Source organism: Nilaparvata lugens, chromosome 6 (assembly GCF_014356525.2).
Source record: "Nilaparvata lugens isolate BPH chromosome 6, ASM1435652v1, whole genome shotgun sequence".
Classification (NCBI taxonomy): domain Eukaryota; kingdom Metazoa; phylum Arthropoda; class Insecta; order Hemiptera; family Delphacidae; genus Nilaparvata; species Nilaparvata lugens.
Window position 1 is genome coordinate 7369754 of NC_052509.1, and position 24521 is coordinate 7394274.

The window sequence follows — 24521 nt, forward strand, 5'->3', positions numbered from 1 at the left end:
TGGACCTCACTACAGAGTCGTAAACCGAGAAAAGGATAGAATAAAAACTGTGTAAAGGTAATAAAAGTTTAGGTAAGTATAACTGTAATTTAGTAACGGAAATAGGAGATTGAAGAAAAGGTCGAGATGAAAGCATTTTACTACCGGACTACCGCGAGAAGTGATATTTCAAAGGACTTTGTGGCTGAGACTTAAACACGGTCACCCGCCCAACGGGTGAACCGAGTACTCGTCCCTTATCTTAGATATAAGGGATATAATAATATCTTACATTATTTCATATCTATAATATTATAATGAATGAAAGAATTTGCTTATACACGTACGGGATAGGAAATTCATGAATGACGCATCATCACGTCTGAACTATTGGACTGATTAACTTGAAATTTTTCATATGGATTCTTAAGTAACCGAGGAGGTTACAGGCCTATTTTATATACTTCAAGATTTCATTACGTCAAGTTTTCAGTTTGTCATGTTTTTAATTAGGCCCTTGCTGAGCACGGGTTACCTGCTAGTATTATAGGTAATAAAGATAGGTAATGATGAAATTACAAGAGTTTAGTAATCTTAGCGAGAAATAAATGTACGAATTATTTATCTCTTTGAAATTTGCTATTGAATGTAGATGCTATAACTCGAACATGTTTTACTATAACTGTTATTTGTTTTCAGGTTTGGCCTCATGGCGAATTCCCACTGATCCCACAACGGGTGAATCGAATGCTCGTCCCTTATCTTAGATATCTTTCATATCTATATTCTATATAATAAGAGAGAGTAAGGTTGTGTTTGTTCGCATCAGAACATGTCAACTTGTGGTTTGCATACCGGGAAAACGGGAATTATTTAGATCTCCAAATTCTGTACATAGATTCTAAAAATATCAATCTCGTGCACCTCGAAGCCCAAATTACAATTTTCCTTCTATATTTTTCAGAATTAATGTTCAAATTTCATTCATGGGACATGAGTACATACCATAGAACTATAATCTAGACCTCTTGGAAACAGATGGTTGAAATTGGCAACTAAATTGATAACCAGTCCAATTTTGTCAGTTTGGCATTAAGTTGAGGAAGGTTTGAGTTTTGTCACTTTATTAGGTTAGCACCAATTGGAAGAACTTATCAATCTATACTATAATAAAGTAGGGAACTGGCTCATACACGTACTGGATAGGAATATTATGTTTGACGCATCATCACGTCTGAACTACTGGACTGATTAATTTGAAATTTTGATATAGATTCATCTTTTTACCGAGAATTGTTATATTCAATTCTTCAAGATTTCATTACGTCAAGTTTTTAATTAGACCCTTGCGAAGCACGGGTTACCTGCTAGTAATAAAATAAAGGAAAGAATTGGCTTATACACGTACGGGATAGGAAATTCACGAATGACGCATCATCATGTCTAAACTACTGGACTGATTAACTTGAAATGTTGCATATGGATTCTTAATTTACCGGGCATGGTTGTAGATCTATTTCAAATTATTCAAGATTTCAGTAGGTCAACTTTTCAGTTTTTCAAGTTTCTAACTAGACCCTTGTGGGACACGAGTTACCTGCTAAGCTTAGATATTCGTTTCTTCAAATATAATACTGTCTGGAACTGTTGATAATGGATGGAAATATAACTAAAAGTATAACCAAAATAAGACATGAGAGTGATCATAAAGAGAATAAAGTTAATCCCAAGAAAGTTGAATGAATAATGTTAATTTTAATGTTTTGAAGGGACGGATTCAAAGATCCAAAGGTTTAAAGAGCCTCATACGTCAACCGAAGCTTATTGTGTGTCCCAAGTATGTTAGTTAAGCAAACCAATTCCTGTGTCCTTTACAAGGTACAGGAGACTCCTGTCAGGAGTTTTTCCCCTATACTAACATTCCATTCCGCACCTGGTTGCTTGGAGCCAAAAAGTTGAATGAAGATCGAAGATGATTGAAAAAAATAATTACAATTCAAAACTAACCGTGACAAAACTCAATGAAAAACCATCCAACGTTACTCAACCAAATAAATTGCTCAATAACAATTTTTCCATCTCATTTGTGAGCGAGCAATTCAGGTGAATCGTAATAATTGCTCGTTAAACGGCAGATGTAATGTCACAGTTGATAGCTACAGACCTTCACTTCAAACTGTCAGCATTTGTTGAATGGAAAGCTTTAGTGTCATTTTATACGGAATTCTGACAGTATAAAGAGAATCTCACTATAAAAGACTATGTTGTTTTCACTTGAAACTTTCAGCATTAAGTGAATAACAAGCATTCGTGTTATTTTATACGGAATTCTGACAGTTCAAAGAAAATATTACTATAAAACACTATAAAGTGAGGTCCACGTTATAATGGCAGTGGAGAATTATAGCAGACCAACGTTACCGATCCTCTGTCTAGCCAATGCCTTCAATAGACGGTAGCTGATACAGGTTTATTGATGTAATATTAATTGTTCATTCTCGTTTAAAATAATCAATTATATTTTATTGAGCTAGAAATTATATTTTTCAATAATTTCATCATGAATTTTCATGATTAAGATTAAATATTTTGTTAATTCATGATTAATTCTACACTGTTAAAGACGATCTGGCAACAGAGCAAAGCGAGAAAGAGATAGCGCTATCTGCTTTGTTGAATGATAGACAAGGATAGCAATACCATTGCTAATCAAACACTGCCATTACTAGTAGTTCTGTGAACAGTAGACCTCACGCAGTATTCTCATTCACAAGTACCTGATTGAAACTATAGACCTTATGGAAATACAGCAATAGACTGGCTTCTCCACACATCTGTGTAATCACTTGTCAGCTGATTTATGATGAATAATTCTATAGTCTGATTTTCACAAAATTTCCAAAAACCTTGTATATACGTCGACGCGCATTTTAAAAAGGAACATACCTGTCAAATTTCATGAAAATCAATTACCGCGTTTCGCCGTAAATGCGCAACATATAAGAGAAATGCCAAACCGTCGACTTGAATCTTAGACCTCACTTCGCTCGGTCACTAACGTGGACCTCACTATAGTTTTTTCACTTCAAACTGTCAGCATTAAGTGATTAGCAAGCGTTGTTGTTATTCATAAGAAATGCTGAAAGTTTAAAGTGAATCTAGTTATAGTGATGAGAAATCTCTCAGAGTAGGTCGATTATAATTGTTTCAACTGAACTGTTGGTTCAAACAATCTAATAGTCTACTGTTATTACGCATTGGATAGAAATGTCAGGTGCTAAGTGATTGGTTTCAACAACAAACTTATTGCTAGTGTGATGTAACACTGATGAAACTGTAATTTCGTGAACAATATTCGAAAGCAATACTTGAAATTAGGAGGTGGAGAGCTTGAGTTAAAGATAGGCTGATTGGGGTAAAAAAGTTGAAGGTTTCCAATTTAATTGATCTATGGAGAGACTAACGTTGTAAAGTCAGTAGAAATGATAGGACAACAGAGTTGCCAGTTTTCATATTTTCACCGCCTTCTATGGTATATAATTCACAGATGGACATTAAATCCAAATTAAATGCTGTAGTTCACCCCGATGACTTCTGCTACTGCAAATATTGACAACAGGGTAAACAGCTAGATGCAAATTCGATGAGCGCTACTATTCAAAAATTATTTGTCAGTTCCCGAGCTGATAATATTTTTTATTATCAAATAAGTTAATAATAAATATTTTTTTAATAGTAGCGCTCATCGAATTTCCATCTAGCTGTTTACCCTGTTGTCAATATATTTAGCAGTAGCAGAAGTCTTCGGGGTGCACTACAGCATCTAATTTGGATTTTCGTTTGATAATAATAAGTAAATGATTCACCCGGAAGTCAACCCGGTAGCGTACATCTGATATAGGAATAAGAATAAGAATCTTTATTGACCAATAAGTACATAATATCATAGATGAAGGATAAGTAAGGGCTCACCTACATTATTCTTGTCTCTGATAATATTATACAATAGGCTTTGTCACTTTGTGAGGGCGCAACACGCGACCCAGTCAAACATATTACAAAAATTAAGTTTACAAATCAATTACCAGTCCAGTTACTGATGTCAGTAAGATTAAAATACTCTTCAGTAGAGTAAAAAGCACATAATAGTTATTGTTGATTTCTGTTAAGAATGATCAATTATATTTTAGTAGCCAAGAAGATTATCTTCTTATTATTTAATTATTTAGATTGAATATTTTGGTACCGGTAGTTCATTTCAGGCCTACATAGTCTTAAAACAATTAGGCAACAGTGCGGAGCTAGAAAAATGCAGAGCTTTTATCTTATGACAGACTAGGAAAGCAAACCAATGGTAATCAGGTGGTGACTCTATAAGGTGAATCTAACTATAGTTATAAGGAATAGTGTAAGCAGTAGGATGGAATATATGGATAAGGAGTTCCCTCACTAAACATGTTGATAACCATAAGCCCCCCAAAAATGAGAGATTAATTTAAAATATCTGATATTAAATGCATCTATAAGAACTAACATTTGATAGATAAGAATAACGAACGACAAGGATGATGTTATGATATGAAAAGAATACGGTAATTCAATTTCAGATAAACAACAATCTTCAACAAACTAATAAAATTAATAAGCTGTTCAAAAACTCTCACGACTTGACTTTTTCATAACCAGATGCCCTCCCAAAGCTTGCGAAATCTGACCAAAATATCAAATACTATAGTGAGGTCCACATTATAATGGCAGTATTTGATTAACATTGGTGTTGCTATCCTTGTCTATCATTCGACAAAGCAGATAGTGGTATCCTTTTCTAGCTCTACAATGTTTCCAGATAAATAGTTTTTCAACAATATAGAGATAAAATTAATATAGGGCCTACACGAAATATTTAATCTCAATTATTGAATATTATTATCTGATAATTGAAAAATATTTTTTCTTGTCAAATGCTCTACAATGTTTCCAGATAAATAGTTTTTCAACAATATAGAGATAAAATTAATATAGGGCCTACACGAAATATTTAATCTCAATTATTGAATATTATTATCTGATCATTGAAAAATATTTTTTCTTGTCAAATGAAAATAATATAATTTATTATTTTAACAATAATGAACAGTTAATATTATTACATCAGATATATCGGTATCACCTATCCTCTATAGAAGGCAGTGGCAAGGTAGAGAATCGGATACGCTGTTCTCCTACCTTTCACACTGCTATTATAACGTGGACCACACTATAGAAAATGAAATCTAGATAATATAAATCGATATAGATATAATAAAAGACAGATTCATTAATCGATAATCTGATATAGATATATTAATAGACAAAAAATATGTATTGACCATATTTAATTTATCAATCTATATAGATTTAATAAAAGACAAATTTATTGACCGATAGTTCGATATAGATAATTATATTAATAGACAAAAAATGTATTGATCATATTTGAGATATATCCAGAGACAAATGGCAAACTGGCAACAGAACTTTTACCATTATCATGCCAATTTACCAAGCTTTTACCATTACTACAAGTGATCACTAAAAAGTTTGTACCAATTAAACGGTATCTTAACTCTATGATACATCTTAATAGACGATAATAGTAGCTGACTGCGTAGAGATCGGTTGTAATGGCAACTCGTGACCTGAGAGTTGAGCACAACATTAACAAAAATATTCTCTCTGACAACTTTCACTGGTCTTGAACGGCGTTTATAACCAACCAGCCGGCCGGCTTTGTAGTTGCAGTCACATAAAACTGTCACAATTATTTAAAAGTGTTTCATTGGTATTACTAGTGAGGAATACTGACTATTCAAAAAAGAATCTCAGCGTTGAATGTTAGTGTCAGCATTGGTTGAACGGGCGGCATTGACGTTATTCGTACAGAATGCTGACAGTTTAAAGTGAGATTCTTTGGGTCTTTTATAAGCGGTACCGCGCCTCTATAGTGGGATCAGTAGTTGTAAACTGTGAGAATTCCTCATAAATAAAGCCAACACTTGTAATTCAACTAACGCTGCCAGTTTGAAGTGAAACTCAGTATAGCGGCCAACGAACCTACCCACTTCGCCTACTCTGTTAACTTCAATCAGGGTCCTAATTAAAAACACTCCCAAAAATTAGGAATAAGTTTGGTGTTGCACTGTTTTCAATCGATTTAGTTTTGAGGTAGGATGCAGGTGATCCATATTGAATAAATTAATCTACTCGACATTGCCCGAACCGCTGATTTATTGAAAAAATATCGGTGTATTGAAAGAAGGTTTTTGATGGATCTTGTTTGAGAAATGAGATAAAATTAAAGTATAATTTACACTATGAACAGAGATGTTGCGGAATGAATACGTGGTACGTTGGAAGTAATACTTTGTTTAATAATTTTGTTATATCATTGCTTATTTTTATCTTTATCTTCATCTTAATATTATTACTACTCTTTTGCGATTATTTTTTTCTTTTCTACAAGCTAACGATCAGACAATAGTCGTGTTAATAGCCTTGTTGTCAATAGTCTATTGATAAATTTATTATAGTGTATTTATATGACTGTATGTATGCAATTGTACAAGGAACAAATAAATTTGAATTTGAATTACTCCATATTTAATAAGGTGGAATAAAAGCGATATAGTCAGTTTACATACTTATTTACATATAGCCTACTTTATTCGAGTCAGTCTCACCAAAAAAGACCATTGATGATGGATGATGCCTTAAATGCATTGAAACTTTAGTTTGGCTCGAAATGAATCATGTGGAAATGGCAATTATCGCTTCACCATAAAATTATAATACATTGAATCCTTTTCAGAAACTTTGACTCAAAGACTGATTTTGATAGATATTCCTAAACAATAGATGAGTTCTGCAATATATTGTTTTTATTGCGGATAATGCCCACATAATTTTTTAGCTTGTAAGTGGGTGATGGAATGAGTGCAAATATTGCAATACAAAAGTAGAGACCAAAGAAAAAAAGAATAGCTTAGGACATTAGAATAACGTGTTGCATGTGGCAAGAGCTCTCTTCACTTGTACAGCTTAATGCAACAAATTAATTGGTTAATTAAGAAAAAATCAGTTGTAGGAGGACTGTCTGCACAACTAAAATAGAATTTTTATTTTCACTGAGGCTGAGCTCTAGACTTGCGCTTTGGTGATTTGAGGAAATTTTGTTTCCTATATTACAGTTTAATAAAAATTTATAATAACTATGGAATTTAAGGAACTTGAATTTTGAGCCTTACTCAAGTTATTTGGTAATAAAAGGGTAATATTAAATAAATGAAGTAAGAAGTGGTAAATAAGTCAGAATCGTAATATTAAAAATACTGTATTTGCTATTGCCAAAAGATGTACTGCATTCAAAAGCGTTTTAAATGTGAATGAATATATTCAGAAATATAACTGAGCCCTGGATTTTCTTATTTTCATTGAGGATGATACCCACATGAGTCCTAGACTTGCTCGTTGGTGATTTGAGTAAATTTGGTTTCTACATTACAGTTTAATGAAAGTTTATAATTACTATGGAGTTTAAGGAACTTGAATTTTTACCTGAAGATAAAATATCATACTTATTTTTATCTTTAAATAAATTGTCATTTTTTGATCATGTCGTCAGCGATTCGCACGATGGCGACGGTATAGGGAGAATTTTCCATCCGTGGTTGATCTTTATCATGTGAATCGCAGGGGTTTGCACAAGGTTTTAGTTGGTGAAATATAAAATGGCGAAGAGAACATACAACATAATGGATAGAACGTTAGAACCAAAAAACCCCTTTGTTTTAATAAAATGATTAACTTACTGTAGGTACTAAATTTATGTTTTTGATAAATTTTATGGTAGCAATTTTAGCAATTATTGTTTTTTTTTAACATTTCCGCCCCTTGCCTTAAAAATTGGAGTTAGTAGGTAAAGTTATAAATTGCCTTATAAATGCAATAATCAATTGCAATATCTGATCAACTGATGAATCTGATAAGAGAAATAAGCCGGTACGGCAAGAGCAAATGAAATAAAAATCCAAATGTGAAATGAGAATCTAAGAGATTTTTTAGAAAGCTATAATAAGATTACATTTAAAATTTTAGGAAGTGATAAGGAGTAAATCTCAATCAAATTAGCTTATAGAGCCCAATGTCGTACTATAGAAATGTATAAAGTGTTGCATGTGGCAAGAGCTCTCTTCACTTGTACAGCTTAATGCAACAAATTAATTGGTTAATTAAGAAAAAATCAGTTGTAGGAGGACTGTCTGCACAACTAAAATAGAATTTTTATTTTCACTGAGGCTGAGCTCTAGACTTGCGCTTTGGTGATTTGAGGAAATTTTGTTTCCTATATTACAGTTAAATAAAAATTTATAATAACTATGGAATTTAAGGAACTTGAATTTTGAGCCTTACTCAAGTTATTTGGTAATAAAAGGGTAATATTAAATAAATGAAGTAAGAAGTGGTAAATAAGTCAGAATCGTAATATTAAAAATACTGTATTTGCTATTGCCAAAAGATGTACTGCATTCAAAAGCGTTTTAAATGTGAATGAATATATTCAGAAATATAACTGAGCCCTGGATTTTCTTATTTTCATTGAGGAAGATACCCACATGAGTCCTAGACTTGCTCGTTGGTGATTTGAGTAAATTTGGTTTCTACATTACAGTTTAATGAAAGTTTATAATTACTATGGAGTTTAAGGAACTTGAATTTTTACCTGAAGATAAAATATCATACTTATTTTTATCTTTAAATAAATTGTCATTTTTTGATCATGTCGTCAGCGATTCGCACGATGGCGACGGTATAGGGAGAATTTTCCATCCGTGGTTGAATGGTTGAAATCTTTATCATGTGAATCGCAGGGGTTTGCACAAGGTTTTAGTTGGTGAAATATAAAATGGCGAAGAGAACATACAACATAATGGATAGAACGTTAGAACCAAAAAACCCCCTTTGTTTTAATAAAATGATTAACTTACTGTAGGTACTAAATTTATGTTTTTGATAAATTTTATGGTAGCAATTTTAGCATTTTAGCAATTATTGTTTTTTTTTAACATTTCCGCCCCTTGCCTTAAAAATTGGAGTTAGTAGGTAAAGTTATAAATTGCCTTATAAATGCAATAATCAATTGCAATATCTGATCAACTGATGAATCTGATAAGAGAAATAAGCCGGTACGGCAAGAGCAAATGAAATAAAAATCCAAATGTGAAATGAGAATCTAAGAGATTTTTTAGAAAGCTATAATAAGATTACATTTAAAATTTTAGGAAGTGATAAGGAGTAAATCTCAATCAAATTAGCTTATAGAGCCCAATGTCGTACTATAGAAATGTATAAAGTGTTGATACGGTATCACGTTAGTAGCCTATCATTTTTCAACAATAACATACAGCTCTAAAATTGAGTTAATTTATTATGAATATTCAAAATGTGACAAAGAGAAAAATTATTAATGACCACTTGTAGATTCACAACATTAGTAGGACTAAAAAATATAAAACTGCTCATCTCTTATTTTGACAAACATGTACTGTAGCTTTAGAACAAAATATAAGTTATATAACCTCAAACTTGATAATGCAAAATTTGAACAAAGCTTGGTACTTACTTTTTGGCCTTTCTTGAAGTCATTAAGTTGATTTTCTGCAGCATTACGCGACATTTTTGAACTTGAAATACACAAACTTCTTCTTAAAAGTTGTTATCTTTCATAACCTAGAGGCTATGAACCGCTCCGCACTTTGCTGACGGATTTATACAACTTGTCTATTTTTCCAAACAATGTAGCCAACGTAAAGTCGGCTTCAAACATGATTGTTTTGTTTAAATGACTGAGGGAATAACTGAATTAAAACAATTATAGATAGAGGAAAATAGAATAAATTATTAAATAGACGAAAAAAGGAGTTTATATTTTAATCGATTCAATAGATTCTGTAGAAAGTTTGTTTTTGAATAGCCAGCTGATGATTGATGAAAGATATCAAGGTCACAGAATTTAAGCTAAGCTAACCTATCAGATTTTGACAAATAATGGAATAAAAAACGTATTGTCATCTTGTGATTTGTAATAATAATTAGTTTACATGTTGATCTCACATTAATTAGTATATATTCAAGTGATATCAATAATTTTCTTCTAATAGTTTACGAAGATGGAACGTCCAAACATCATCATGATAATATTATGCGTTGCTTTACCTTTGATGGTGAGGTTATGTTTCTGTTTATTCAATTAAATTATAATTTTTATTTCTTACTGTACTGTCATTTTCATTTTACTTTTAAAAATACATATATTTTCATATGTTTATATTCTATATCGCATGAGAAGTGAGATTTTAGGTAAAATATATGACCGTGTAACAGACCGGCCACTGAAGGTATCCAATACTAATATGATAATCACTGGTTTGCTTATTGATTTATCAACTGTACTCTATTGCCTCTGTATTTGAATAATAAACTTTAATCAATCTTCTAATTTTTGCAGGTAACCTACGTCAACAGTGAATTCAGTGCAGAAGACTGTTGGGCGCTTGGCTTGAATAAGGCTAATCTACTTTGCTCATCCTGTGATATTTTGAAAAAACACGACTTGGAATTCATAAGGTAATTTGTTAAAACTTAAGCTACCGTTCCTATCAAAAATATTTAGCTACTATTGTATCATTATTTATTTAAGTGACACTTATTCTTCAGAGGAGTCTACTCCCATGTTAACCCTTCCCTTGAATAATATTTCAAATTTCAGTCCATTTTCCCCAAAAGCGATCCTTGCAAAAAAGGTCGTCAGTCGTTGTATTGAACACTGCTGATCTTTCTTTGGAAAAATTTTTTTTGGTCCTCCTTCCCATGAAAACCTCTCTATACCTGAGTCAATCTGTGTACTCGAGCCCCCCCCCCCCCCAGAGGTGCCCCTCCTGTGGGCACCGCTGCATTCTGAGGCTGTATTTTTCTGCTCATTAGCTAGGAATAACCTAATTCAATATTTAAAAAAGCAATATCTTCTTTCAATGCAACAATTTTTACTGATTACAATATGTGTTTTAATTAATATTATTATTCTACAGGAATCATTGTACTGAATGTTGTCACCATGATGAGACAGGGCCTGCTATCAAACGCTACTCAAAAGCTATTCTTGAAGTTTGCACTTGTAAATTTGGTGCCTACCCTCAAATACAAGGTAACTTTTTATATATAGGATGATTATAAAAGGACTTTACAACTTTGAAAGCACATAAATATTTATTGAAATTACTTACAGAATTGAGAAAGGTGTCATTTCGTTACAAAACACTTCAAGTTCAAGGTGTGGGTGTTATTTTGGTTCGATGTGACAGCCGTTGGTAATGCGACATACATACTACTGATAATAATTGATTTCTTGTCACACCAGTGCGCATATCAGGCGTACAGCGATCCAAATGTGATCAGATTTCGGAGGTAATTAAGATTGTCTGGTAGAGGCGGAACATAAACCTTTTCCTCAAGAAACCCCTCAGAAAGAAATCAGTGTTGAATCCGGTGAGCGAGGATGCCATGCAATTGGCCCTGCATGGTAAATCCAGCGAATTTGAAAGCAATTGTCTAGAAAATCCTGAACTTCTCTGTGGAAATGAGCTGGTGTACAAGATGAACAAGTGCCCTTTTACTTTCAGCATGACGGTACACCAGCTCATTTCCACGGAGAAGTTTGGGATTTTCTAGACATTTGCTTTCAACTTCCCTGGATTGGCCGTCCAGGTTCAATTGCATGGCCACCTCGCTCACCGTATTTAACACTGATGGATTTCTTCCTGTGGGGTATCATTAAGAATAAGGTTAATGTTCCGCCTCTACCAGACAATCTTAATGACCTCCGAAATCGGAACACTGCGGTTGCACAAGTTACGCCTGATATGCGTACTAGTGTGGCAAGATCAATTATCAGTAGTATGTATGTTGCATCACCAACGGCTGTCACATCGAACCAAAATAACACCCAAACCTTAAACTTGAAGCGTTTTGTAACAAAATGACACCTTTCTCAATTCTGTAAGTGATTTCAATAAATATTTATGTGCTTTCAAATTTGTAAAGTCCTTTTATAATCACTCTGTATAAAATTTATAAATAATTCATGTCATTATAAGTAAGTAGACCGATCGTCTATACCGTGGATGTGATATCTATCCATAATCCAGATCAAATAGATAATAGTGAATAAATTAATTCTAGAATAATATGTTGCACGGATACTTCAAAAGAAAACTGATGCCGCATCCACACTATCGCCCAATGCGTTTAAATGACGATGAGCGCCAGAGTGTGGATTGTTGTTATGCAGCGTTCGTCTTCATTGGACTTCGCTAGCCATCGCTCTGATTTTTGTCGAGTGAAGGCCAGCCAAGCAAAGAAGGCGAGAGGCCAACCGAGCAACCACAAATGGTCACATTGCAGTATGAATAGCAAGACCAACGTGGCCAAGCTTACCAGCGACTGGACGATAGTGTTGTCTATAGTGAGGTCCACGTTATAATGGCAGTGGAGAAAGATAGGAGGAAAACGTTGTCTATAGACAGTAGCTGATACGGGTTTATAGATGTAATATTAATTGTTCATTCTCGTTTAGAATAATCAATTATATTTTATTAAGCAATAAATTATATTTTTCAATAATTGCGTAATCAATTTACATAATATGAAATATTTTATTAATTAATATTATTAATTCTGCATTGTTAAAAGACGATCTGACAACAGAGCAAAGTGAGAAAGAGATAACGTTATCCGCTTTGTTGACTGATAGACAAGGATAGCAATACCATTGCTAATCAAACACTGCCATTATAACGTGGACCTCACTAGAGGCATAAGATTACGACAATGAAAAATAAAACTCGGATTCAACACCTCCTCCCAGTTTGTATTGAGTACTTCCATAAGCCCTGCTCTTCTCTGATTCTCTGCTCTGTTGGGTTGCAATTGTATACCATAGGTTCTTATGGGAAGGTTCACACATTGTCCGCCAATGTATATGTAAAAACACACATAAGAACATTAGGCATTCTTCTATTTTCTGTCCAGCAGAAAAGAAATTCATTGAAAATCAGGTCTTCAGTATTTATCTATTTAAACAATAGAGATATAATATGATGAAATACAAACTGTTATTAATAAAAAATCTGGATAACTTACATAATAGAGTATTTATCAATTATAGATTATTGCAAACCCATATCATCGAAGTCAGAAATTATTCAAATTATTTGAATGTAATTGATTTCACTAATCTAAATTATCATTTATTTCCACAGCATTTGTAAAGAGTGACAGACCTGCCAAGTTCCCCAATCTTCAAATCAGATACGTGCGCGGATTAGACCCAATAATAAAATTGATCGGCAAAGATGGAGACGTAGAAGAGGTGAGTTATTAAAATTAAAATATATTCACAAAATTTTCAAACGGAAGATAAGATTTTTCTAATAAGAATAATTATTCGTAATTGATCGAGACAGAGATCTATGAAATAGAAAGACCATGAGATTTTCAAGAATATGCTACACGTTGGTACTGAGAAAACATTCTATCAGTTGCTAGTCCAACACAATATCGATATGAACGATAATTTCTGATAGTTTCAGTTGTAACTAGAAATGAAGAATAGTGCTTGTATATTATGTTATAGTGAGATTCACTTAAAACTGTCGGCATTTTTTGAATGGAATGTGTTGGTGTTATTGAATATTACAGTGATGCTATTTATTAAAGGAACACTAAGGCCCAGTTGCACTTAAGGTCCCCGGTGGTTCGGAACCCACTTAAAACTGTTGGTCCATTCATCACTCATTATCATCCGCCTCATTGCGAACGCACAAGCCTAGAGCTCCTGTTGGCATCACCCTTAGCACAAAAAAATGATCATGATTAAATTATAGGATAACCAATCACAGTATTTTTTTTTAAAAGAAGGCTTATCTGTTTGGTTTTAGTGGCATTTAATCAGGATTAGAAGTTAGCAGACTTTTTGAATCTCGCTCACAATAAGGGCGAGGCTACACGATCGTTTTTCAAACGAGTCGACAGGGCAGGATGCTCTGAAATTCCGATTGGGTGATTAGATTGGCGTTCGGGAATGAACTGATAATCAGCCAATCGGAGAGCTTCCTGCCCTGTCGACAGTCGTCTGAAAAACGCCTGTGTGGCCTCGCCCAAATTTCTAAAACGAATTTTCCATCAGGATAAATCAGATTAAGGGTTGCTTTCTCAAAAAAAAAAAAAAACTAAAATTCTAGTTTAAACCATCAGCTGACTCAATTGAAACACATATAATAAATGCAATTGAACGATGATCAAACTGGTTTATTAGTTATAGTTAAACCAACTTTAAAAATAAGTGGTGTTCTTTGTGATAAGAGAGTGAATTGTCAAATGAAGGGAAAAGTGTATAGATCAGTTGTGAGGCCAGCTATGCTGTATGGAACAGAAACATGGCCCATTTCAAAGAAACAGGAACGAAAGATGGAAGTGACTGAGATTAGAATGTTAAGATGGATGTGTGGGGTTACCAGAAGAGATGAAATAAGAAATGAATTGATCAGAGGCACTGGAAAAGAAAATGCAGGAGACAAGGATGAGGTGGTTTGGGCATGTACAGCGACGGGAGGAGGATTATTTTGGACGAAGAGTGCAGGATTTGGTTTTGGATGGTGTGAGAGGACGAGGTAGACCTAGGATGAGGTGGGGAGATAGAATAGCGGCTGACTTGCGGGAGAGTGGTTGGAGGAGAGAGGAAGCATTGGATAGGGCTTTGTGGAGAGGCAGACTAAGAGAAAGGAATGCCGACCCCATTTAAATGGGATAAGGCACAGCCAAAGAAGAAGAAGAAGAAGAAGAAGAAGTTAGCAGACTTTTGTGCAACTGTGTGTCAACAGTATAATTGTAAATCTCACTATAGGTTTTTTACAATTTCATTTCTTATGTTAAAATTTCGTTGATAACATATTCTTGTATACAATTTCAGGTTCTCGCCATCGAAAAATGGAACACTGACTCGGTTGAGGAATTTCTAAATACACATTTGGAGTCTAGTGACAAGGACAGTGAACCTGATTACTTGAAAACTAATCAGATATAGATGAATTCCGACCTACAATCAATGGCTTAAAATGGCCGTGCTATAATAAAACAATGATTTACAATATTTTATGTTTGTAAAAGAGTAAAAAATGTCGTTCATAGAAGTAACCTAATTATTCATGTTTTATGAGCTGTGAATGTATAAACGTTTATAATGATAGTTGTTTTAGAATAAAAGATTTTCCAGACAGACTGTTTTTCAATTTCTTTTTTATACCTAAAGTTCCATGCAGGATACAACAAAAATATGACCAAAGAATTGAAAGTAATTTGGTACTTTTCTAGTATATAAGTTTCCTCAAGATTTAACACATTACTGTATGGTTTCAAGAAGTTCGATCAAGACATATTTGAGCATGGTCAAATCGGATATGCTTTATATGAGTGCACTGGAATTATTTATTTATTTATTCGTTGATATAATTACAAATCATATGAATATGATCGGGATAGAACAACAGGCATAGCCCAAAACTATTGTTCCCAAATTTTGATAAATAATGAAATTTCCGAAAAAATAGGTTATGTTCTTACTGAGGAAATTTAAAGTTCAAAGTTCTGTCCAAGAATTAGCTAGAAATTTTGAATTATCAATATAATGAAATTATTTAAAATGACATTATCAATAAATAAGATGAATTATTGTGAAATCTAATAAATAAATAAGCTATCGCCATAGAAATCATAAGCTCAGTGCACTCGTTATAAACCGTACCCAATGTTACCATGTTCAAATGTCTTGACCTAGCTAGTTGAAACGGGGCATACAGCTTCTAAAAATCTGAAACATTCACGAAAGTGTGGACGGTGTAATTTGCAGACGCTCGGCTACTTTGATTTCTGTCTCAGACTGACAAAAATATGAGCGAACGCAAGCCGAGCGGTGGCATAGTAGACATCCATACTCGCGAGCGTCGTCATTCGTACGAACTCGGCGAGAGTGAAGCGCCTGCATTACAGAAAATCTTGTCATGTCAGCGCCACACTCTCGCCAAGCGGCTCGACTCGATGTATACATCTATACGGACTGAGTGGCGAGCTGTGGCATTGTAGCCATCCACTATCTCCCTCTCCCAGAAACATCTTTTGGAACAAATGACTGAAACTGTCCAGCCCTAGAACGATCACATGACAACCATCCCTCACCCATCCCACCAATACAAACCTATAAACCTGTTAAAGAATAAATTGTATTTATTGTATATTATATTAACTCATGTTATTTTAATTATTCACTTCATACTGCTGTATATTATTGAAAGTTGATTACCCTGATCTACTTTCAGCCTACTCCATTTTATTAATCAATGATTTGCTCTTATTTACCTGTATAATTATTTTACTTTATCAATTTTCAGTTTTTTTCTCTCAAATCTTCATATTAATTAGAACTTCTACAATATTTTCATTTACAAATTAATCCTTAGTTGAATTAATGAAATTAACGTTTTGGTAGAGAGTTAGTGGGAAGGATATTTTGAATATTCTTTCCAAAGAATGGACATTGATATGTCCAAAGCTCCGCCAATTTATGTAGATGCATAACAATATTATCTATAGCTATTACCAATTCTTTTTTCATATCATATTCAGTTCAAAAATCATTTTCTTAGTCTATATTATGTAAATTCATCTATAATTTTGCTGTATTGTAAGCTATTGTATATAAGTGTAAAAGCCAGTATATTGTAATCTACATAAATAAAGTACTCAATCAATCAATCTCGTCGTAATTTTTACGCACTTGGCAAGAGTGTGGACACGGTCGAGTGTGCAAAAAATTCAACAATCTAGAAAACTGCAGTAACACAATATATTTTGAAATTAATAGAAAATTTACACTAAACATGTACAAAATTTAATCACATGATTATTATCACTTATTAATTATTGAGGTAATTCAGGTACCTAAGAGTAACATGAACATCATTACTAATAAAATAATAGGCACTTTGAATATCAGTCGGAAAGTTGATTCAAAATGCCTTAGCGATTATTTTATAATAGCTTGAAGCTAATTAAATGAAACTTATCAAATTAATTCTACTTTTGAAATATTTAGGAATTGACTTCACATTTTAACAAAAATGAAAAAAATATCGGCACACATGAACATATGAATGAGCAGTGTTATTTTGAAGGATTTCAAGTAAGGGAATATAGCATCTTTGGCAGTAGTAGTTTTTTTAAACCAGAAACCTTAAAAAAATTGAAAATTAGTATTTTAGGATGATTGGAAAGTAATGTATTCAATCAGACAAGAGGGCGATATAAGCTGCCTCGTAAACACCCTACCACGCCAATTCACCCAACGCCACCTCGTATGGGAACCCTTCAATAAGTTGAAGACTGTTGTAGATATAACACGGTAACTTTCAGGATAAGTTATTTTACAAATACTCTACATTTTGACGTACAACTGAATTTCAACCCCTTATAAGGGGACTGTAAGTTAAATATTTCAAATGTAAACACCCATTGTGTGGGACATCATTTTAAATGTATTTTCTAAACAAGAAAGATGGCATCAATAAAAATGTTCTATGATATCTATATCCAAAATGACGACTGATTGAGTTTTAGTTTTTACTTGAATTTTCATTCAGCCGCCATTTTGGATACAAGTATATATCAGAGATTGATGTCATCTTTCTTGTTTTAAAAAGGTCTTTAAAATGATCCCAAATAATGGGTGTTTACATTTGAAATATTTTAGTTACAACCACTTATATTTCTTTAAATAATAAAACTTCAATCAGCTGCCATTTTGGATACAAGTATCATAGAACGTTTTTATTGATGTCATCTTTCTTGTTTTGAGATGGCCTTTAAACAATAAACATCACATTGTGTGGACATTGTGATGTCCCACACAATGGGTTTTTACATTTGAAATATTTGAGTTACAGCCCCCAAGTCATCCCCTTATGAGGGATTAAAATTCAGTAGTACGTCAAAAGGTAGAGTATTTGTAGAATAACTTATCCTGAAAGTTACAGTATTATATCTACAACAGTATCCAACTTATTGAAGGGTTCCCATACAATATACTCACTTTGTATAAAATATTTGAACTCAAGTTCATTATTTGACATAACCGGACATAAAATCAGGACATAACGGTTAGGACATAACCGTCCCAACATAAAATCATACTGGACATAAATTATTCGTTTCACAGGGCTTGAATAGGTACAACATCGCCTGGATAGACAAATATAATACTTAATATCTTATAATACTAGTGCCTTACAAGCACTGACATACATACATATTGAAAATAAAAATGAAAATCGTTAAATTGTTCCACATACTATTCAAATTATGACAATTAACTTGTGACAGATCATTTGCCAAAACAAAATACATCACTTTGAAAAAAAATGTTTACAGTTATTGATTTAAAATATACACATTTATATAGTGGATCACAACAGATGTTACCGACATAATGATTTCACAACAGATACTTTTTGATGGTAACGTGACCTATATGTAGGTAGTAGTGTTTTTAACAGAGATAAGTTACCTGAGACATAAATCATACGAAATTGTTCTTCTTGAAGTTGACAGTAATTCAACCTTAACACTAGATACACAAATAGTGAATAACATTCTTACATTCAACGGTATATGAAAATAACTTTTGAGTTGAATTTTACAGCTTTAGCACCATAGACTTGTTGGAATTCTGAAAATAAATAAGAAAATTTTAGAGATACAAAAAATAAATATTGCTCTCATATATTCAAAAGTTATGGATTATAATAATTATTTAACAAAAATCCCAATTAGTATGTTTTTGACTGTAAATAGGAAGAATAGCAGGAAGGAATCTATAGTTTGTGTAAAATAAGTTGAGACTTGGCCCTCCATCCGAAGAAATTACATGGTTGCCAATACGTGTAGAATTCAACTTTCTCAAATGTCCAATTAAACGTCAGAATTGGATGTATAATATCATCCCCGATATCCTAGTAGTACTAAAAAAAGCTTTAGGGTTGAAGGATTAAAAGGAAATTTAACTTTTATGATAAAATTTGGAAACATCATGAAGATTTGTTTTTCTTTTGAATATCACATCTCTCAGAATCATGGGGTGTCGTAATGCATAGTAATTTTATATCAAATCAACGGGGAGAATGTCTCCTTTCTATTGGTGTCTGGATCATTTTTATCAGACTTATAGTTACTTTTTAATTAATGTTTATGTTCGTCAATGTCGAGACATTTCGAGCAGAAAACATGAAATCTTCGACACGCTAGAAACATTTTTGTTTCAAAAAATGAGTAGGTGGTGAAAGCGAGAAAGTTTCTCACAAATAATTGAAATTATTGAAGATTTCATGTTTTCTGAGCGAAATGTCTCGACATTGACGAACACAATCATTAATTAAAAAGTAACTATAAGTCTGATAAAAATTATCCAGACACCAATAGAAAGGAGACATTCTCCCCATTGATTTGATATAAAATTAGTATGCATTACGACGCCCCATGATTCTGAGAGAAGTGATATTCAAAAGAAAAACAAATCTTCATGATGTTTCCAAATTTATCATAAAAGTTAAATTTCCTTTTAATCCTTCAACCCTGAAGCTTTTTTAGTACTACTAGGATATCGGGGATGATATTCTACATGCAATTCTGACGTTGAATTGGAAATTTGAGAAAGTTGCAATTTTACACGAATTGGCAACCATGTTATTTCTTCGGATGGAGGGCCAAGTCTCAACTTATTTTACACAAACTATAATATTAGGATTTTCATATAATAATTTCAATGTATTCATTAACATTTCAATAATATTGCAAAATCATAATAACTTCTTATTACTGTATAAATCAGTTTATAACTATATTATATCCCTTCTATTATTTCCACTTTTCATCAGCTACCTAACATATCTTCAATTTATCATAGAAAACCCGTATACTTGATACAGAGTGTTCCACAAAGAATGACCCAATTTCAAATAACTTTCTCAATCTGAGATATGGTCATTTTCCTCCTATATCACGATATATTGAACAAACAAGATATCATGACAGCATTCTTGACGACAGGCAGAAGCCCAGATAGGTAGCTTACTCTTAATTCGGCCACGTCAACGAATAAAGAAGTCATTCTATTCTATATCGTCAATACAAATAATTTATTATTGCAACTCACTATACTTGGATTATCAAAACACAAGGACAAATTGAAATTTAAAATTATCAATACTGTAGCATACTGTTTAATAAATCAGTGCACAAATGTAACTGTAGTAACGCTTCTAATGGGTTCAACATTTTATAAACAAAACTTGTATCAACTCTAAAGTGAGATTCATGTTATAGAACCAATGTAAATAATGGGAATACATTGTTGCCACTTTTCCATTTCCACAGCCTCCTATGCTATCATACATTGCTGAAATTCAAGTTATTCCAGTATATCCACTACCTCCGTAAACAAATCTGTAGTGCATTCATGTGACGTCAGCACAGGTAGGGCTCCTACACCAATAAAATTCGTTGATTTCAGCTGATCTATAATCAGCTAGTGTTTTTATTGGTGTAGGAGCCCTACCTGTGCTGAGATCACATGAATGCACTACGGCTTTGTTTACGGAGGTAGTAGATATACTGGAATAATTTGAATCTCATATTAATAGCTTGATTAGATATTATTTGTTGTATTGCTAAAATGATCAGCTGTATCTAAAGTATATTTTAATCCCCAAGAAAATATATTTCCTCATGGTTGAACAATACATTTTTGGAAAAATGATTGAGATTAAATATTTCGATATTTCATTTCTTCATATAGCCAACAAACGAGGTGGAAAAGGATAGAGCTATCTGCTTTGTCTAATGACAAACAAGGATAGCAAACCAATGTTAATCAGGAGCTGAATTTGAAAGGAAGATGGAGCTATCTGCTTTGTCGAATTACAGACAAGGAAGGCAAACCAATGTTAATCAGGTGATGATTTTATAACGTGAACCCCACTAAAGAACATATTCTAAAACTGTTCAACCGTCTCTACCAACTGAATCGAATTAATAATTGAGAGAATAAGGGCTGGTTTCCGAGCTCGGGATATGGTTAAGTTATAGACTTTAAACAGCTGGAGTCCGAAAATTGGCTTTCCGAAACGGGGCGTAGTCGCAGTCCACGTTTAATGAACACAAAATAAAATAAAGAGAAAATAGTGTAAAGTTTCAACTATTTTGAATTATTTAGAAATGTTCAATTTCTTCAAGGAAAAATGTTTCCAATTATAGAAATGAGAAAATGAAAACTGCAACTACGCCCCGTTTTGGAAAGCTAATTTTCTGACTCCAGCTGTTTAAAGTCTAGAACTTAGCTAAATCTCGAGCTCGGAAACCGAACCTAAAGGTGCGTACAGATATACGCGCCGCGAACATGAGCAATTCACTTTTAACCAGCTGACTATATCTGTATTTTTACAGAAACGGTAAGATACCGACATAAAAATCTTGGCATCAGCTGATTAAAAGTGATTTGTTCATGTTCGCTGCACGTATATCTGTACGCACCTTTAGACGTTGATGTTGTCAATATCATTATAAAAGAACAAAATCTAAAACCCACTAAAGAACTTATTCTAAAACTGTTTTACCAACTGAATGAATAATTGAAAGAATAAGACGTTGATGTTGTCAATACCACTATCATATAGTCCGTCAACATCAACAAAAAACTAGTAGTTCTGTGAACAGTAGACCTCACGCAGTATTCTCATCCACAAGTACCTGATTGAAACTACAGACCTTATGTAAATACAGCAATAGACTGGCTTCTCCACACATCTGTGTAATCACTTGTCAGCTGATTTATGATGAATAATTCTATAGTCTGATTTTTAATCTAATATTGGCGTATGAAGGAGGCTCCTTTTTCCTTTTATATTATCCTTGAAATGCAAAATTTCCAAAAACCTTGTATATACGTCGACGCGCAATTAAAATAGGAACATACCTGTCAAATTTCATGAAAATCTATTACCGCGTTTCGCCGTAAATGCGCAACATATAAACATTTAAACATTAAGAGAAATGCCAAACCGTCGACTTGAATCTTAGACCTCACTTCGCTCGGTCAATAATATAGTGGTATTGACAACATCAAAGTCTTAGGCCCGGTTGCACAAAAGCCGGTTAAATTTTAACCGTGATTAATTTCATGAGAACCAATCAGGAGAAGACCTTTTTGATAACATGACTTCTCTGATTGATTCTCGTGGAATTATTAATCATGGTTAAAATTTAACCTGCTTTTGTGCAACCGGCACTTATTCTTTCAATTAAGGTGAAATACATAACAGCATCTCTTCCCATACAATCAAATTATAGAATGAATAATCAAGTGTAGTACTTACATTGCACATGAGCTGTTGCAGTTAGTGGCAATTGCGACATTTAGGGGTGCATGGCTTTCCTCGGTTTAGATTGCAATGGCATCCACCGCTCTCATCGCCACGCCCCTGAGAAAGTAAAAAAATTAAGAAAATACACATAAAATACAGTGATTTACTAGTAACTAGTTCGGAACACTCCTAAACTGAAGGTAAATTCATCTCTCATCATCTCATCATTTACTTGTTCCATATTAGAGGGAGTAATTTTCAGGGAATATATTGTAAAATGTACTTTCTGGAAATAAAATGAATTTGAATTTGAAAAATTCCTCTCATAAGGCTGGCCACTAACGGTAGAACATGCATGCATATACACATGTCATCATACATTGCTGTGTCATCACAGTGAAAGGCTTCGAGCAAATTTTTTTGAGGTTTGGTATTCGATATGTTGTTTATTTTTTCTTCGCTGCTCTATTTGAGGTTGAATTATTTTTCTATCATTATAATTTGTAATTTTCCAGTAGTTGATTTATTATTTTTGGTTGTTTATTTTATATTAAAGCATCTCCCTGATGACAAAACATCCATGATGAACATGCATGTACACATCAGTTAGTGGTCAGCCTTCGGGTGCCCACTGACTACATGACAATTGTGTTGAACATATGTGTACACACATGCTCATCATGTTTCAAAAGGCTTCGAACAAAAAGCAGCCATTTTATAGCAGCTTCTAACATAAAAGAAACAACCAATAACCATAAATAAACTACTAGAAAATTACAAATTATAATGATACAAAACTAATTCAACATCAAGGTTCCGAGGTTGAGTGGTAGAGAGGACTTAGAACTCCTAACTCCGCCTAATAAAGATTTTTTTCATTTCATTTAATTTAAAAAAAAAGAATAGAAGAAAAACATCGAAAATACAATATACTAACCTGAAAAAAATGTTGTTCAAGCCTTCAGCTGTGATGACACAAGCTGTGTATGACGACCAACACACTTGTTCTGACTTTAGTGGCAACCCTTAACCACGCACAAGCCCTAGATAATGTCTGTTTGATTGGATGTCATTGATATTTTTTGGTGATACAAACACATTATACATACAGTATGGGAACTTGACTATTGACTAGTACCCTGGCGCAAAAATCCGCCATCTTGTTAGTAAGCGCCGCATTGTAATAGTATTGATGGTAGGTTCGGATCACTTTAATGATCCGGATCAATTGATCTCGTTCACTGCCACGAGCCAATCAGAAGACCAGGATTGGAACTTCCTATGGTCACGTGACGCGTTTAGTATTTGCGCCATGTAAAAAGCATTGGTTAGATAGGCATTTTATTGACAGTTTCCATTCTGTACCTATTCTGTGATACAAATATGCAAGTACTTTAACTTTCCGTTTGTGTTTATCATCTAAAATCATCAAAATATTTCGACTAATATCAACATATATTGTCATTTAAAAGCCAAAATTTGAACTCCCTAGCCTTTCCTTTCACCTTTGGAACATAAACAGAACCTTTAAGGTTATGTTCAACTGATTTTATACACTAGACAATTTGAGAACTGGTAGAGATCTAAGGAACTCCCGTTTGCTTTCCTACACCTATAGTCGGTAAATAACACAGTTTGTAGTGTAACAATTCAAATACCCCGCTCTCATAGGATATTAATTATTATAATAGCGGAGTCATGACTCAGGCCACCAAATTGGACTTTTGAACCGGTAAGCTGAGAGGGTGATGACTGCGTAGAGGCGAAACTATAGTGAGGTCCACGTTATAATGGCAGTGAAGACAGAAAAACGTTGCCAAGTCTCTTCATTTTGCCACTGACTGTACACAGCTGTTACTCAATTCATCCCATTAAATTTAATCTAATAATTATCATTTCCTTGATAAAATAATCAATTTAATGTCAAATCAACCAAGAAAATATATTTTTTCATAATTTGATTTAAAAATTTGCTTTCATAACTGA

At 33.3% G+C, this 24521-nt stretch overlaps 4 protein-coding genes across 6 annotated transcripts in view; 2 read left to right on the plus strand and 2 right to left on the minus strand.

Annotated features, from left to right (window-relative positions):
* LOC111052534 (catalase) overlaps positions 1-9963 on the minus strand; it is a 52109-nt gene extending 42146 nt beyond the window's left edge. Inside the window, exon 1 of one of the 2 annotated variants that reach the window (XM_039430052.1) lies at positions 9638-9963. In XM_039430052.1, the coding sequence (XP_039285986.1) occupies positions 9638-9691 (54 nt within the window). In that variant the 5' untranslated portion in view covers positions 9692-9963. Of the gene's footprint in view, positions 1-9633 lie in introns of both variants that reach the window. The other variant, XM_039430053.1, reaches the window with a different exon arrangement.
* Positions 9964-9996: 33 nt separating this feature from the next.
* On the plus strand, positions 9997-15348 carry LOC111052540 (selenoprotein F). The gene is made up of 5 exons (XM_022339255.2): positions 9997-10238; positions 10523-10641; positions 11103-11218; positions 13332-13441; positions 15041-15348. Exons 1-5 carry the CDS (start codon positions 10185-10187, stop codon positions 15152-15154), a joined length of 513 nt encoding a protein of 170 aa, XP_022194947.2. The 5' UTR covers positions 9997-10184; the 3' UTR covers positions 15155-15348.
* Positions 11545-12605, plus strand: LOC120351781. The gene is made up of 2 exons (XM_039430055.1): positions 11545-11952; positions 12384-12605. Exons 1-2 carry the CDS (start codon positions 11820-11822, stop codon positions 12551-12553), a joined length of 303 nt encoding a protein of 100 aa, XP_039285989.1. The 5' UTR covers positions 11545-11819; the 3' UTR covers positions 12554-12605.
* A 1599-nt stretch (positions 15349-16947) lies between the features above and the next one.
* The window catches only part of LOC111052537, an 82113-nt gene continuing 74539 nt past the window's right edge, over positions 16948-24521 (minus strand). For both annotated transcript variants that reach the window (XM_039430056.1, XM_039430057.1), the window contains 2 exons: positions 22548-22652; positions 16948-18847 (listed from right to left, as the gene is read on the minus strand). In XM_039430056.1, coding sequence (XP_039285990.1) covers positions 22569-22652 — 84 coding nt within the window. In that variant the 3' untranslated portion in view covers positions 16948-18847; positions 22548-22568. The remainder of the gene's footprint in view (positions 18848-22547; positions 22653-24521) is intronic.

What these genes read in the sequence shown, in the direction of transcription:
- LOC111052540 (XM_022339255.2), top strand. Translation starts at nt 10,185, where the DNA reads ATGGAACGTCCAAACATCATCATGATAATATTATGCGTTGCTTTACCT. An exon ending in GCGTTGCTTTACCTTTGATG is followed by an intron (nt 10,239 to 10,522) that starts GTGAGGTTATGT and finishes TAATTTTTGCAG; the next exon opens with GTAACCTACGTCAACAGTGA. An exon ending in AAGATGGAGACGTAGAAGAG is followed by an intron (nt 13,442 to 15,040) that starts GTGAGTTATTAA and finishes ATACAATTTCAG; the next exon opens with GTTCTCGCCATCGAAAAATG.
- LOC120351781 (XM_039430055.1), top strand. Translation starts at nt 11,820, where the DNA reads ATGGATTTCTTCCTGTGGGGTATCATTAAGAATAAGGTTAATGTTCCG. An exon ending in TATGCGTACTAGTGTGGCAA is followed by an intron (nt 11,953 to 12,383) that starts GATCAATTATCA and finishes CATTGGACTTCG; the next exon opens with CTAGCCATCGCTCTGATTTT.